The 15,815-nt window shown below is 42.3% G+C and overlaps 1 protein-coding gene across 5 annotated transcripts in view; it reads right to left on the reverse strand.

The window, feature by feature from the left end:
- Positions 1-389: 389 nt before the first annotated feature.
- LOC143807957 (major facilitator superfamily domain-containing protein 8-like) overlaps positions 390-15,815 on the reverse strand; it is a 193,686-nt gene continuing 178,260 nt past the window's right edge. For all 5 annotated transcript variants that reach the window (XM_077290105.1, XM_077290104.1, XM_077290108.1 and 2 more), the window contains 2 exons: positions 2,469-2,599; positions 390-1,296 (listed from right to left, as the gene is read on the reverse strand). In XM_077290105.1, coding sequence (XP_077146220.1) covers positions 1,243-1,296; positions 2,469-2,599 — 185 coding nt within the window. In that variant the 3' untranslated portion in view covers positions 390-1,242. The remainder of the gene's footprint in view (positions 1,297-2,468; positions 2,600-15,815) is intronic.

The following is a 15,815-nucleotide window of genomic DNA, read 5'->3' on the forward strand; positions in this document are numbered from 1 at the left end:
CTGGATTTATATACATAAACATAGGTAACGCTGCCTACACTTTCCTTCATTTATTCATGGTTTTTTTCCATTTATATTCCTAGTTTACAAATTGTGTGTGTAAATACGACCTTCTAGCTTATTATTCATATATAATGCCAATTACCGCAGTCTAATGATATCTGAATGGGCATGTTGGATTTGAGCAAGTCCAAGTCCTTGGTTTTGCCAAGGCTGCGAAAAAAAGCTGTGACGAACAGCTCCCAGAACGCTCATTTTAGTATCCAAAAACTTGTTCAGAAAAGCATAAATACAAATACAACATATTCATTTGTAACATGGTTTAGGAAAATAAGTGAAAAAAAATTGTAATCTTTTTGTATGGCGCAAATTTAAAACTACAGATAAACTTCAGTACTGTGATTTCTTTATATATTTTACATACCATCTTCTAATATGAGCAATGTATAAGTAGATGCCCATACACACTCTAATATACCTAATATAATGGATCTGCATTGTAGTGATTCATAAATACATAGATTTGTATAGGCCCAGGCTAAATCTATATACAGTAGTGTCCTTACAATATATTGAGGCACATCAACATTTTTTCCAATATATATATATCATTCTATGCTCCAATTACTGCCTCATGTAGGCACCATACAGTGACACAACAAGTCTATTATTACAGTCTGTAATGTGGAACTGCAGGAACTTATTAAGCTATTGAAGAGGATGCTTCAGCATGAAGCTTATTACACAGCAGTGCAAGATAACCTTGAGAGTGGGCATTAAACATGTGTCAGACAAGGGAATTTAAGACTAATACTTGGATATTGTTATAACAGTATTAAGACTAATACTTGGATATTGTTATAACAGTATTCATATTTTTTATGGGATTTTTATGACGGGCACAGCAATTAAACAAAGATGATCAATTTAGTCATGTACAATCGTAAATTAGGATTTGTTTAAAGTCCTCGACCACTACTGACAAATGTAAAAGCAGTTTATATACACTCCTTTTAATTAGACTACTAGAGCTTTGTAGTTTCCCTTCTGAGTCAAGGTAAGACTGAACCTCATTTCTTCTTTGTGAGAACTGTGCACGTCACCTTGCGGACATGCATCACAATCTGACTATCTGACTGAATGTAATTTGCCTTTTTTTCCATAGGGAAACAAAGCATTAAAGTCTTGTCGCCTGGACTTTTGGCTGACGTCACAGGAACAGGCTAGTCTTCACGATTATCATTAATCTGATGCCGCAGGCTCTACTAGGTACTTGTACGACAGGACAACCATTACCTATGAAAGAGAAGCACAAAAGATGCAGAGATAACTTTATGCGTTTCATCAGATGAATTTCCTAAATTGGTCTCTTGGCTAGGTTTTCGGTTTCTAGTTTACAATTTTTTCACAATAAAATTGTAGTTTGTCTTGGAAATTGCTATTCAAGACACTGTCAGGATTTCACTTTGCTGGCAGCTTCAGCAACTAGCAACTTTCCTTCCTGCTTTTCGTAGCGTTCTATTGAGAGAAGTGAACAAGAAGCTAGTTGGCACGTTACCGCAACTATACAAATCGCATGCTTGTAGTCATGTCATAACCGCTCAGCAGGCAACAGAGCGAAGTCCAGATGGTGTGCAAATTAAAACTTAAACTTTGGTTGTAACTGTAAGGCCACGTTCACACTTTGCGGCCTGCTCTGTGGGTTAATCCCGCAGCGGAATTGATAAATCTGCAGGGCAAAACCGCTGCGATTATCCCTGCAGATTTATCGCGGTTGGTTCCGCGGTTTCCGCTGCGGGTTTCCGCCTATACTATTGATGCTGCATATGCAGCATCAATAGTAATGTAAAAAATAATAAAAATTGGTTATACTCACCCTCCGATGTCCGGATCTCCTCGGTGCTGCAGGCGGCTGTGCCGACAAGGACCTTCGTGACGTCACGCTCATGTGACCGCGGCGTCATCACGGTCATGTGACCGCGACGTCACCACAGGTCCTGCTCGCACAGCAACGGAGACCGGACGCGGCGGGCAGCGCTGAGAGGTGAGTATAGCATCATTTTTTACGTCATGGAAGGTCCTTCACTCTCTGCATTCTTAGGAACGGAGGAAGACGCTTGCAGCGGTGACAGCCAGGGCTCATCGGAGGGGTGAGTATATCCATATTTTTTATTTTTATTCTTTATTTTTTACATGAATATGGATCCCAGGGCCTGAAGGAGAGTCTCCTCTCCTCCAGACCCTGGGAACCACGCGCCGTATAAGATGACTGGGCGTATAAGATGAGCCCCGTCTTATATGGCGGGCATATCCCAAATTCCATATTTTATATGGAAAAGTTGGGGGTCGTCTTATACGCCCAGTCGTCTTATACACCAAAAAATACGGTAAATGAAGATAAGGTGAAAGGAAAAATATAACGATTTGTTCACTGGAACAAAATAAAATGCAATATTTTTGTTACTTACACTGATTAAAAGAAGCAGACCCATCATAGTTCCCAGCATAATATACAAATTTTGTGTTAAACCTGCTGCCCAGAGTGGTCCCAGAATTGTAGCCACACCGCCGACTGATCGTCGAAGCCCATGATTGAACCCTACAAAACCAGGAGAAAATATAAAAATGAAAAACACATGTCATTGTCATTTACAACCGAATCCATCTTATACAGTATAAGCACAGCTTACAGTATAAATCCATAATAAACATTAGTTAATATACTGCTGCGTTATGAATCTTATAGGAGATATTTATGTAAATGAAAATGTGATATTCCAAATACACACTAAAATAGAGGATATGTAATTATTCCAAAAATGACTAACAGTTATTTAATTTGGGAGAAGCTAGTTTATCATGCCATTATGTCCAGCTAAAAGTTAGAACAAGCAAGATGTGGTGCAAACTGGGCCTTTTTCTGTATGCAACTTGTACGTGCAATGTGTAGAAGGACGTTCACACTGTTGCTATTTCACAGACAAAACCCAAGAAAAAAGTCAAAATGAGCATAACACTATAGCAAGTGTGGAGAATATTGGAGACATAATTCCATGTCAATCATATGTATCCTACTTGGCATAGAATTGTGGAGACCCTGTCAGCACGTGCTGTGGTAACATGACACTTGGATTCACATCCCTCACCAGCTAGCTTGTATGCAACCTTCTACAGGAAGACCCCCTGTGATTCCAAGCCATGCGGCTTGAGTCCTTTGTTCAGCAAGCTAGGATTTCATAAAGGAGTTTTGGAAATAATATACATCCTAGCTATACATCGTGTATATTTCCGAGATCCCCAGACAGGGCAAGCGCCTGCCTGGACCTCGAGTCATTCTAACATGCACAGGAAGGGAGATACAGCCAGCAGCTAGGTAGCAAAATTGTGTCTAGTCTCTATGAGTAGCAGGGGCACGGTCTGATCCGATTGAGCCAGAACCACTGCCCTAGGACCACCCATAAAGGAGTTATGATCTTTCATAGGTTTTGGGAGACTTTCGTCATGGTAAGTAAATAGTAATAGTACATGTAAACAACATACTTAGTTGACATTATTTTGACAATAAAGCTTCCCATGGGCAGTTATTTGAACAGTCAGGTCTGTATCCTGTTCTGCTCTTCTCTATATTGAAGGTGGCTGACACAAGGTGAGGTTTTAATACTAGAGACAAAAATGGGACCTTCCTGATTGGGTACACCTTATCGCAGTGGGATGGCTTCTACGCTTTTTTTTTTTTTTTAAATCAAAATCGGGTTATCTAAGTACATAATATTATTTACATGTACTGTTACCATTTACTTACTAGCGGGTGTATCCTCATTTTGTTTTTTTTTTCTTGGGTTTTATCTGGGAAATGGCCACAGTGTAAGCATGCTACTACACATTGCACATATATCAACTTATGCTCCGGCTCATTTCTTTGGTTTTGTTTCATACATGACCATGTACCGCCATGTTTTTTTTTTTTTTAGCAAATTATATTGATTTGGTTTGTGAGAAAGCATTGCTTATCAAATAGGATATGGAAGCAATGAGGCTATGCAGGAGTCTATGGAAGTTAGCATGGTGGACGTAAGCCACAACTTCTTCTTTTCTCCACTCGTGTACAGTAGATGTGGAATCCATAAAATATAACGTACTGTATAGGACTACACTGGTTGCAGCCATGTGTGAAAGCAATCTGCTAACACATTTGTTTTGCTATACAGTTCTGGCAAAAATTAAGAGACCACTGCAAAATTTTCAGTTTGTCTGACTTTTCTCTATAGGTATATATTTGAGTAAAATGGAAATTATTCTTTTATTCTATAAACTACTGACGACATGTCTCTGAAGTTCCAAGCAATACATTTTGTATTTGTTTTCTGAAAATGAGAAATGGTCAAAATAGCAAAAAAATGCATTGCTTGCAGACGTCAAATAATGCAAAAAAAACAAGTTCATAATCATTTAGAAAGAACAATAATAATGTTTTAACTCAGAAAGAGTTCAGAAATCAATATTTTGTGGAATAACCATGATTTTTAATCACAGCTTTCATGCGTCTTGGCATGCTTTCCATAAGTCTTTTTTACACTGCTTTTGGGTGACCTTATGCCACTCCTGGTACAAAAATGTAAGCAGTTCTTCTTTGTTTGATGGCTTGTGACTATCCATCTTCCTCTTGATTACATTCCAGAGGGTTTTAAATGGGGTTTAGGTCTGGAAATTGGGCTGGCCATGGCAGGGATTTGATGTGGTGATCCTTCATCCACACCTTGATTGACCTAGCTGTGTGGCATGGCGCATTGTCCTGCTGGAAAAAACAGTCTTCAGAGTTGGGTAACATTGCCTGAGCAGAAGGAATCAACTATTTTTCCAGGATAACCTTGTATGCAGCTTGATTCATAAGTCCTTCACAAAGATGAACCTGCCCAATTCCAGCCTTGCTGAAGCATCATCGATCGCCCGCCAAATTTCACAGTGGGTGCAAGACACTGTGGCTTGTACACCTCTACAGGTCTCCTTCTAACCATTAGATGACCAGGTTTTGATCTGGGGAATGCTTCAGCAAGGTTGGAATTGGGCAGGTTAATCTTTGCGAAGGACATACGAATCAAGCCGCATACAAGATTATCCTGGAAAAACGGTTGATTCCTTCTGCTCAGGCAATGTTCCCATACTCTGAGGACTAGTTTTTCCAGCAGGACAATGCGTCATGCCACACAGCTAGATCAATAAAGGTGTGGATGAAGGACCACCACATCAAATCCCTGTCATGACCAGCCCAATCTACAGACCAGAACCCCATTGAAAACCTCTGGAATGTAATCAAGAGGAAGATGGATACTTACAAGTCATCAAACATAGAAGAACTGTTTAAATGTTTGTACCAGCAGTGGCATAAGGTCACCCAAAAGCAGTGTGAAAGACTGGTGGAAAGCATGCCAAGACGCATGAAAGCTGTGATTAAAAATCATGGTTATTCCACAAAATATTCATTTCTAAACTCTTCCTGAGTCAAAACATTAGTATTGTTTCTAAATGAGTATGAACTTGTTTTTTTTTTGCATTATTTGAGGTCTGCAAGCAATGCTTTTTTGTTATTTTGACCATTTTTCTTTGTAAGAAAATAAATACAAAATGTATTGCTTGGAACTTAGGGGACATGTTGTCAGTACTTCATAGAATAAAAGAACAATTTACACTTTGCTCAAAATATACCTATAAAGAGAAAAATCAGACTAACTGAAAATTTTGCAGTGGTCTCTTAATTTTTGCCAGAGCTGTATGTGAGGACAGCTTGAAACATATTAGTGGAGAAAATAAAAATCCATAGTAATATGAATACACAGAATATTCATAAAAAGATTACCATGAAAGGAATAATGGATCTTTATCTGAAGACTAAGCTTCAAGGTCCTAAAGCAGATCTTTTATCACTAATCTGTGCTTACAACACCTTGATCAGTCATCTCATAATTCTTTGATGTTTTAGTATCACTTCACATTTACACCAGTTACTTATAGGACTACTTAATGGTTTACAGCTATTCTACCATAAAATGTTAATTTTTTCCTTGCACTCGATAAATTCCATTTGGGCAATCTACTTACATATTTTAACTGAAAGCACTCTATGTAAGGAAAATATCTCACACCAATTACACTTGTAACAGTTAAGTCATACAGCGCAAAGATCACTCACACAATGAAGATCGTCCCTCTCTGAGAAGCTAAACCACAAAAGCACTTCCATAAAACTCCACTAAAGTACTTTTTTGGCAGTATTTCTTTCTTGCAATTATAACGCTTTAAGAAAATTAAACTCCAAGTAAAATACCTTAGAACTAATTTTTTTAAAGAATTGCTTATACACACACACTGTCAACAGTGAAAAATCCACCACCAAATAAATGTATTTACACTCTCCCGTCCACACCTCAGGACCATTTATTATAAGAGAACGCTCTATACAAGCTATAAAGAAGACTAACACTCACAATGAGGATTTAAAACCCAGGATTGAAAGATTATCTGGCCAATTTTAGGTCAATTACAAAGGTTTATGGTTTTACTCCAATGGATAATGTCATTGTCTAGCAGATTCTCTTGTCATGGACTAATTATGTATAAAACTCTCAGTTTCTTTAAACAGAAGAAAACTGAACACATTAACTACAATAAAAACATTAATTTAGAATTTGAATCTTCCCAAAACTTTGTTAAAATATCTTGAAGTATGATGAAACTGAGGTACTTTATTGTAATGAAAAGCAATATGTTCATCAGCATCTTCAAAAAAGGTGTTTGGACATGTGCATACACCATTTACCAGCTTACACACAAAGACTTTTGCAAGTCATTCAGCAATATCCAAGAGGATCCCAATCAATCAGCACTATCTTACACAAATATGTTGCATAAGGTCATAAAGTCCATTAGCATATGTATGTAGCTATAGAATAAGTGCTAATTTAAGTGCAAGAACTAGGTCAAAGAAATACAAAATTCCATATACAAATAAAACTTCAAAGACATATTAATAGTGAATTTAGATTGTGAGCCCCTTTGGGGACAGTGATGAGGTCTGTAAAATGATGTGTAATTAATGGCATTATATAATGGCGCTATATACAAGTGAGTAAAATAATAATAAATACCATGATCACAGTGCTGCCATGATGTTTATCTTCATAGTGGGAGTTGCGCTTTTGCTCTTGGAGACGCACAGACGCTGTCGGCATCGCTGGTAACAGATACTCTTGTAGCAGAGATCGCTTCCTGTTATTGGAGCGCATGTGCTGGCATTCAGCATGGCACACAGTATTTGCTTTGATCATAATGCCTGTTTATCTGTCGCCTCCTCATGAACATCAATGACATATTCCAGTTGTAAATCTTTATTCATTACATAGTGGAATGTGTTGACAACAATAAAACCTAAAAATGACCAATGTAAATCACAACTAATATCCCACGGAGGTCTGGAGTTGGAATGATGCTCAAAATCAAAGTGGAAAATGAAGTTACAGGCTGATCCAACTTCAGTGGAAATGCCTCAAGACAAGGAAATGATGCTCAGTAGTGTGTGTGGCCTCCACGTGCCTGTATGACCTCCCTATAACACTTGGGCTTGCCCCTGATGAGGTGGCGGATGGTCTCCTAATGGATCTCCTCCCAGACCTGGACTAAAGCATCTGCTAACTCCTAGACAGTCTGTGGTGCAACGTTACATTGGTGGATGGTGCGAGATGTCCCAGATTTGTTCTATCGGATTCAGGTCTGGGGTATGGGTGGGCCAGTGCATAGCTTCAATGCCTCCACGTCTTCTGGTGTACTGGCCGGTCTCCTGGTAGCTCCTCCAGCCTCTGGACACTATGACGACAGACACAGCAAACCTTCTTGCCACAGCTCACATTGATGTGCCATCCTGGATGAGCTGCACTACCTGAGGCACTTTTGTGGGTAGTAGAGTCCGTCTCATGCTACCACGAGTGTGAAAGCACAACCAACATTAAAAAGTGACCAAAACATCAGCCAGAAAGCATTGGTACTGAGATGTGGTCTGTGGTCCCCACCTGCAAAACTACTCCTTTATTGAGTGTATCTTGATAATTGCCAATAATCTCCATCTGTTGTCTATTCCATTTGCACAACAGCATGTGAAATTGATTGTTAAACAGTTTTGCCTCCTAAGTGGACAGTTTGATTTCACAGAAGTTTTATTTACTTGGAGTTATATTCTCTTGTTTAAGGGATCCCTTTATTTTTTTGAGCACTATATAAAATGCCATATAACAACCACAAACAAATGCCCCGATCACATTGCTGCCATGGCTCCAGTCTTCATTTGCTACTTATGTGTCGGTCGGCATTTATAATCTTATTTCACAGATGTTCTAATTCTATAATAGGGTGCATAGCTGACACACTAGGGGCACATATCCACTGTTCTCTGTTGGCGCATCCGGTTCCATATATAATCACAAATGTACACTGATCACAGTGCTGCCATGGTGCTTGTCTGGTGTAGGCACCATAGGCAGATTTGCTGCACAAATTGGGAAACTACATCAGGTAGCAGATCCATTAGTATGTCTTGGATAACATGCCATGAACCTACACTGAAAATAGAACATTATGCATGTCCAAGGTAGTATGCCTGCCTGCACTCAATAAGAAGACGCTGCTACTGAAAACAGCGCATGCATGTCACAAGGAAATTTAAAAGAAAAAAAAGTTTTACAGATGGCGACACATGTGTAGTTATGAAGACCAACATACAAAACCACAAGACGGATGCACAGCCTATATGACAGCACTAGCTGTTTCCAGCCAGCTAACGCTCGGCATGCTCATTGCTATCTAATTAACGCTGCTAGTGATTAAACTAAAGTAAATAATAACAACATTCAATAGCGCTTACGCAGGTGGTAAATTAACTTAAAATGAAGTTAATAACAATAATAATAATTACAAATCAGAATAATACGAATACATTTTATTCACAGTGTAAAATCAAAAGCAAACTGGAATCGTGTGGTAATGTGGGGGGACAGAGCCTTGTGTGGTAATGTGTGGGGATGCAGCCTCATGTGGTAATGTGTGAGGACGGAGCCTCGTGTGGTAATGTGTGAGGCGGAGCCTCGTGTGGTAATGTGGTGGGACGGAGCCTCGTATGGTAATGTGTGGGAACAGAGCCTCGTGTGGTAATGTGTGGGGACGGAGCCTCATGTGGTAATGTGTGAGGACGGAGCCTCATGTGGTAATGTGTGAGGACGGAGCCTCGTATGGTAATGTGTGGGGACTGTTGTGAACTATACTTCTTGGCTCCCTCTTGTGGTTACTAGTGGTTTGGCACTTGGATTGTCTTTTCCCAGGTTGGTACTCACCTGGCTCGTTAGGCCTGGGGTGTTGCTATTTAAACTTCCTGGATTCTCAGTCCAGTGCTTGGCATCGTTGTAATCAGTTCATTTCTGTTTGCTCCTGTCTTCAGGTCCTGGTTCTTTTCAAGATAAGCTAAGTCCTGCTTTCTTATTTTTGTTTATTTGCATTGTTCATATTTTTGTCCAGCTTGTACAAAATGTGATTACTGATATCGCTGGAAGCTCTAGGGGGCTGATATTCTCCCCCCTCACCGTTAGTCGGTTCGGGGGTTCTTGGATATTCAGCGTGGATATTTTGCAGGGTTTTTTGCTGACCATATAAGTCATCTTACTATCTTCTGCTATTAGTCAGTGGGCCTCTCTTTGCTAAAATCTAGTTAATTCTTACGTTTGTCTTTTCTTCTTACCTCACCGTTATTATTTGTTGGGGGCTTGTATTATAACTTTGGGGTCTTTTCTCTGGAGGCAAGAGAGGTCTTATTTTCCCTGATAGGGTTAGTTAGTTCTCCGGCTGGCGCGAGACGTCTAGAATCAACGTAGGCACGTTCCCCGGCTACTGTTAGTTGTTTGTGCTAGGATCAGGTATATGGTCAGCCTAGTTACCACTTCCCTATGAGCTGGTATTTATGTTTGCAGACTTTGCTGTAATCTCTGAGATCCTCTTCCATTGGGATCATAACAGGGGACGGAGCCTCGTGTGGTAATGTGTGGGGACAGAGCCTCGTGTGGTAATGTGTGGGGACAGAGCCTCGTGTGGTAATGTGTGGGGACGGAGCCTCGTGTGGTAATGTGTGGGGACGGAGCCTCGTGTGTTAATGTGTGAGCACGGAGCCTCGTATGGTAATGTGTGGGGACGGAGCCTCGTGTGGTAATGTGTGGGGTCAGAGCCTCGTGTGGTAATGTGTGGGGACAGAGCCTTGTGTGGTAATGTGTGGGGACGGAGCCTCCTGTGGTAATGTGTGAGGACTGAGCCTCGTATGGTAATGTGTGAGGACTGAGCCTCGTATGGTAATGGGTGGGGACGGAGCCTCGTGTGGTAATGTGTGAGGACTGAGCCTCGTATGGTAATGGGTGGGTACGGAGCCTCATGTGGTAATGTGGGGGGACGGAGCCTCATGTGGTAATGTGTGGGGACGGAGCCTCGTGTGGTAATGTGTGAGAACGGAGCCTCGTGTGGTAATGTGGGGGGGCGGGATTATGTGTGGTAATGTGGGGGGCGGGATTATGTGTGGTAATGTGGTGGGGGGGCGGGATTATGTGTGGTAATGTGGTGGGGGGGCGGGATTGTGTGTGGTAATGTGTTGGGGATTGTGTGTGGTAATGTGGTGGGGGGGGGGGGCGGGATTGTGTGTCTTAATGTGGTGGGGGGTGGTATTGTGTGTGGTAATGTGGGGGGGCGGGATTGTGTGTCTTAATGTGGTGGGGGGTGGTATTGTGTGTGGTAATGTGGGGGGGCGGGATTGTGTGGTAATGTGGTGGGGGGCGGGATTGTGTGTGGTAATGTGGTGGGGGCGGGATTGTGTGTGGTAATGTGGTGGGGGCGGGATTGTTTGTGGTAATGTGGTGGGGGTGGGATTGTGTGTGATAATGGGGTGGGGGCGGGATTGTGTGTGGTGATGTGTGGGGGTGGAGCTACTGTGCAGGGGGCGGGATTAGCGAGTAATCACGATGCCTCATATATATATATATACAATGCCTACAAGTAGTATTCAACCCCCTGCAGATTTAGCAGGTTTAATAAGATGCAAATAAGTTAGAGCCTTCAAACTTCAAACAAGAGCAGGATTTATTAACAGATGCATAAATCTTACAAACCAAAAAGTTTTGTTGCTCAGTTACATTTTTATAAATTTTAAACATAAAAGTGTGGGTCAATTATTATTCAACCCCTAGGTTTAATATTTTGTGGAATAACCTTTGTTTGCAATTACAGCTAATAATCGTCTTTTATAAGACCTGATCAGGCCAACACGGGTCTCTGGAGTTATCTTGGCCCACTCCTCCATGCAGATCTTCTCCAACTTATCTAGGTTCTTTGGGTGTCTCATGTGGACTTTAATCTTGAGCTCCTTCCACAAGTTTTCAATTGGGTTAAGGTCAGGAGACTGACTAGGCCACTGCAACACCTTGATTTTTTGCCTCTTGAACCAGGCCTTGGTTTTCTTGGCTGTGTGCTTTGGGTCGTTGTCTTGTTGGAAGATGAAATGACGACCCATCTTAAGATCCTTGATGGAGGAGCGGAGGTTCTTGGCCAAAATCTTCAGGTAGGCCGTGCTATCCATCTTCCCATGGATGCGGACCAGATGGCCAGGCCCCTTGGCTGAGAAACAGCCCCACAGCATGATGCTGCCACCACCATGCTTGACTGTAGGGATGGTATTCTTGGGGTCGTATGCAGTGCCATCCAGTCTCCAAACGTCACGTGTGTGGTTGGCACCAAAGATCTCGATCTTGGTCTCATCAGACCAGAGAACCTTGAACCAGTCAGTCTCAGAGTCCTCCAAGTGATCATGAGCAAACTGTAGACGAGCCTTGACATGACGCTTTGAAAGTAAAGGTACCTTACGGGCTCGTCTGGAACGGAGACCATTGCGGTGGAGTACGTTACTTATGGTATTGACTGAAACCAATGTCCCCACTGCCATGAGATCTTCCCAGAGCTCCTTCCTTGTTGTCCTTGGGTTAGCCTTGACTCTTTGGACAAGCCTGGCCTCGGCAAGGGAGGAAACTTTCAAAGGCTGTCCAGGCCATGGAAGGCTAACAGTAGTTCCATAAGCCTTCCACTTCCGGATGATGCTCCCAACAGTGGAGACAGGTAGGCCCAACTCCTTGGAAAGGGTTTTGTACCCCTTGCCAGCCTTGTGACCCTCCACGATCTTGTCTCTGATGGCCTTGGAATGCTCCTTTGTCTTTCCCATGTTGACCATGTATGAGTGCTGTTCACAAGTTTGGGGAGGGTCTTAAATAGTCAGAAAAGGCTGGAAAAAGAGATAATTAATCCAAACATGTGAAGCTCATTGTTCTTTGTGCCTGAACTACTTCTTAATACTTTAGGGGAACCAAACAGAATTCTGGTGGGTTGAGGGGTTGAATAATTAATGACCCTCTGAAAAGACTTTTCACAATTTAAAAAAAACAAAAACAAAGAAATAACATTCTTTTTTGCTGCAGTGCATTTCACACTTCCAGGCTGATCTACAGTCCAAATGTCACAATGCCAAGTTAATTCCAAATGTGTAAACCTGCTAAATCTGCAGGGGTTGAATACTACTTGTAGGCACTGTAGATAGATAGATAGATAGATAGATAGATAGATAGATAGATAGATAGATAGATAGATAGATAGATAGATAGATAGATAGATAGATAGATAGATAGATAGGGTGTATCATCATGTATCGCACCGAGCGATTGTAAAAAGAGAAAGAAGAGAGACAAGAATGATGTGCATGCCTCAATATAAAAAGATTATGTATAAAAGTATACATTTTATTGTAACATCATACGTAAAACACTAAAACCAAATGCACTAACCTGACAACACTACAATAAAAGGCAGAAGCAGACCAATTGTGATATAATTATCGCATGGTGATATATTGCGAATGTAGAATACCACTACTAGTGGCAATGCATAAATGCTCAACAGTTATACATTTAGAGAACATACATGAGACATTGGAAACGATATGTCAGGAAACAGTGAAGCATATAGTTAATGCAAATCATCATATAATAATAATTAAGGTGTCCTACAATATCACAGAATATGGCAGATAAAACATCTCTAACCAAAAAACGTTATCCTATGCAATATATCCATTAAGCATTAAATACACAATGGTGGAATTAGGGATGATCAGAGAAATATAAATACAGTGCCTTGCGAAAGTATTCGGCTCCCTTATGCTTCACACATAAAGATACCAAATGTAAATTTTTGGTGAAGAATCAACAAGTGGAACACAATTGTAAAGTTCCAGGGAGCTGAATACTTTCGCAAGGCACTGTACATACACCAAAAAAGTAAAGGCTATAGCTATGCCAATATTATAGATTCTAATCTTGCGAGCAGGGCCCTCTTGGTATCTGTTTTGATCTATGTGTTTATTGTTATGCTGTTACGTCTATTGTCTGTACAAGTCCCCTCTAAAATGTAAAGTGCTGTGGAATATGTTGGCGCTATAGAAATAAAATTATTATTAATATTAAAATACTTAAATCGATTTCATCCACTATTATCAGAATCCAACACTAGATAAATGCATGGTAAGATGAAATAAAGAGATGCTAGAGGCAAATAATGTCACCCATAAGGGACCATGGTACAGGTTAACCCATATACTCCACGCGTATTGCTGTGCGACACCGTTTCATCAGGGAAAGTGCTTGAGAAGCACTGTGCCAACAAAATATATATGTGATGCAGCGGTAGGACCATACACAGTGAAACGGCAGTGACCCAAGCAAGTTCAAACAAAACGTTCTTTTATTTGTGTTACTTCACACAGTCAATATAGTATACAGCTTCTTCATACAGTCCATTAATAATGCATGGCTATATGATGCAGTCAATACACAGGCCGAACTTCCCTCTGTCCAGTTTCCCTGGGTGACCGCACGCCGGTAACAAGTCTCTGTACTCACTCAGCGCACTGCACTCTTTATCCTCTGGAGTGCAGCCGGGTACACATAAGACAGCCCAAGACGCAGGGCATCAGTCTCTCTGGTTCCTTTAGCCTCTGTGTTACTCCACACAGAGAGAGCTCTGCAGACAACTGCCCTGTCTGCTTCCAAGAACACACTGACACACCTCCCCCACTACTACAGGGATTTTTAATCAGTCACTGCTTCACTATTCTAATTACAGCCACACCTCTGTCTGTAGTATGCCCTCATGGCCTCACTACGGTTCCATGCATTCTGCAGAGCACATACAGCGCCCCCTAGCTGTAACAGGGGTCACTGCCTCACATATCCTCCCCCCTGTTCAAACCTGTGGGGTTGAACATTTGTTACCCCGTAAGGGCGAAAGACAGGGCATCGGTATGCCCCCCTGACATCCCCGCTCATTACATTAAGAAACCAAAGTAGGGACGGGAACCATCGACCGGCGCATGCATCCCTCCCCTTTGCGTTTCTCCTCCATATTTCATTACGGGACCACTCACCCCGATCTCCATCGAAGAAGCCAAACCCTTTTTTCTGATTAACCGCAGATTTGGGCCAGTTTTGGGTGGTTTTTACTTTGTTTACTTCAGGTTCACTAACCCCACGGGTCATCATGTCACTTAAGTATCTGCTTTCGGGCCCCTGGTACCGCTTCCTCTGTACTCTTACCCGTGCCTCAGTGACTATATCACACTGAAACGCCATGGACCGCACTGGCAACTCTGAGCATATATCTGTTCTACGCCGCACCCGAACCGGAGCCTCCCGACACTGCTGTCTACCGAGCGCTCTATCTAATTTACCCTGACCCCCGGCCCCATCCTTGACCGGTGCCATAGGGTTCCTTGTGCGCACGTCCCCAGTCGCCTCTGCGATCATACACTCTCAGCTCTTCTCATACCTGCGTCTTTTATATCTGCGTCTCCGAAAGGGACCCTGGATCTGAGCTGTCCCAACCTTACCAGGAAACACCTCCAGCTCAGGGTTCAATGGGGTCCCCACAACCTCTACTGCCACAACCTCTACTGCCACAACCTCTAGAGCAGAGGTGTCAAACTGCATTCCTCGAGGGCCGCCAACAGGTCATGTTTTAAGGATTTCCTTGTATTGCACAGGTGATAATTTAATCACCTGCACAGAATGATTCCAGCACTTTGTGGAATGCTAAGGAAATCCTGAAAACATGACCTGTTGGCGGCCCTCGAGGAATGCAGTTTGACACCTCTGCTCTAGAGGGAGCCTATCGGGATTACACTCTAATCCTAAATTCGCGACCCCTGTGGCATACATCTTAGGATCTTCGGGTTCTACGCCCGAAACAACTTTTTCCATGAGAGGGTTTACCCTGGTCTCCCACAGGGACCAAAACAGGGGAAAATCACTTCCCAACACAGTCCCATAGGGAAGGGTCTTTGCCACTCCCAGCACATGTCTAATGTCTCCACATGGTGTAGAAACATTGACCTCTGCGGTCGGGTACTCCCGGATTTCCCCATGGATACCCATCACCTCCACTTTCTGTCTGTTGGTGTCCCCAGCAACAAGGGATCGATGGACCAGAGTCACTTTACTCCCCGTGTCCAGGAGAGCCTCTGTTCGGCACCCATTCACAAGTACCTGGCACAGCTGGGGTTCGCTATCGGCAGTGCCTGTAGTGGTGGTACCGACTGGCTGAGCATACATAGAAATACGGCGACCACACCTTCAGTCCATGGGTTCAGACACCAACGGGCAGTTAGCAGCCACATGGCCAGGCCCTTGGCAGCGCCAACACCT

Source organism: Ranitomeya variabilis, chromosome 2 (genome assembly GCF_051348905.1).
Source record: "Ranitomeya variabilis isolate aRanVar5 chromosome 2, aRanVar5.hap1, whole genome shotgun sequence".
Lineage (NCBI taxonomy): Eukaryota > Metazoa > Chordata > Amphibia > Anura > Dendrobatidae > Ranitomeya > Ranitomeya variabilis.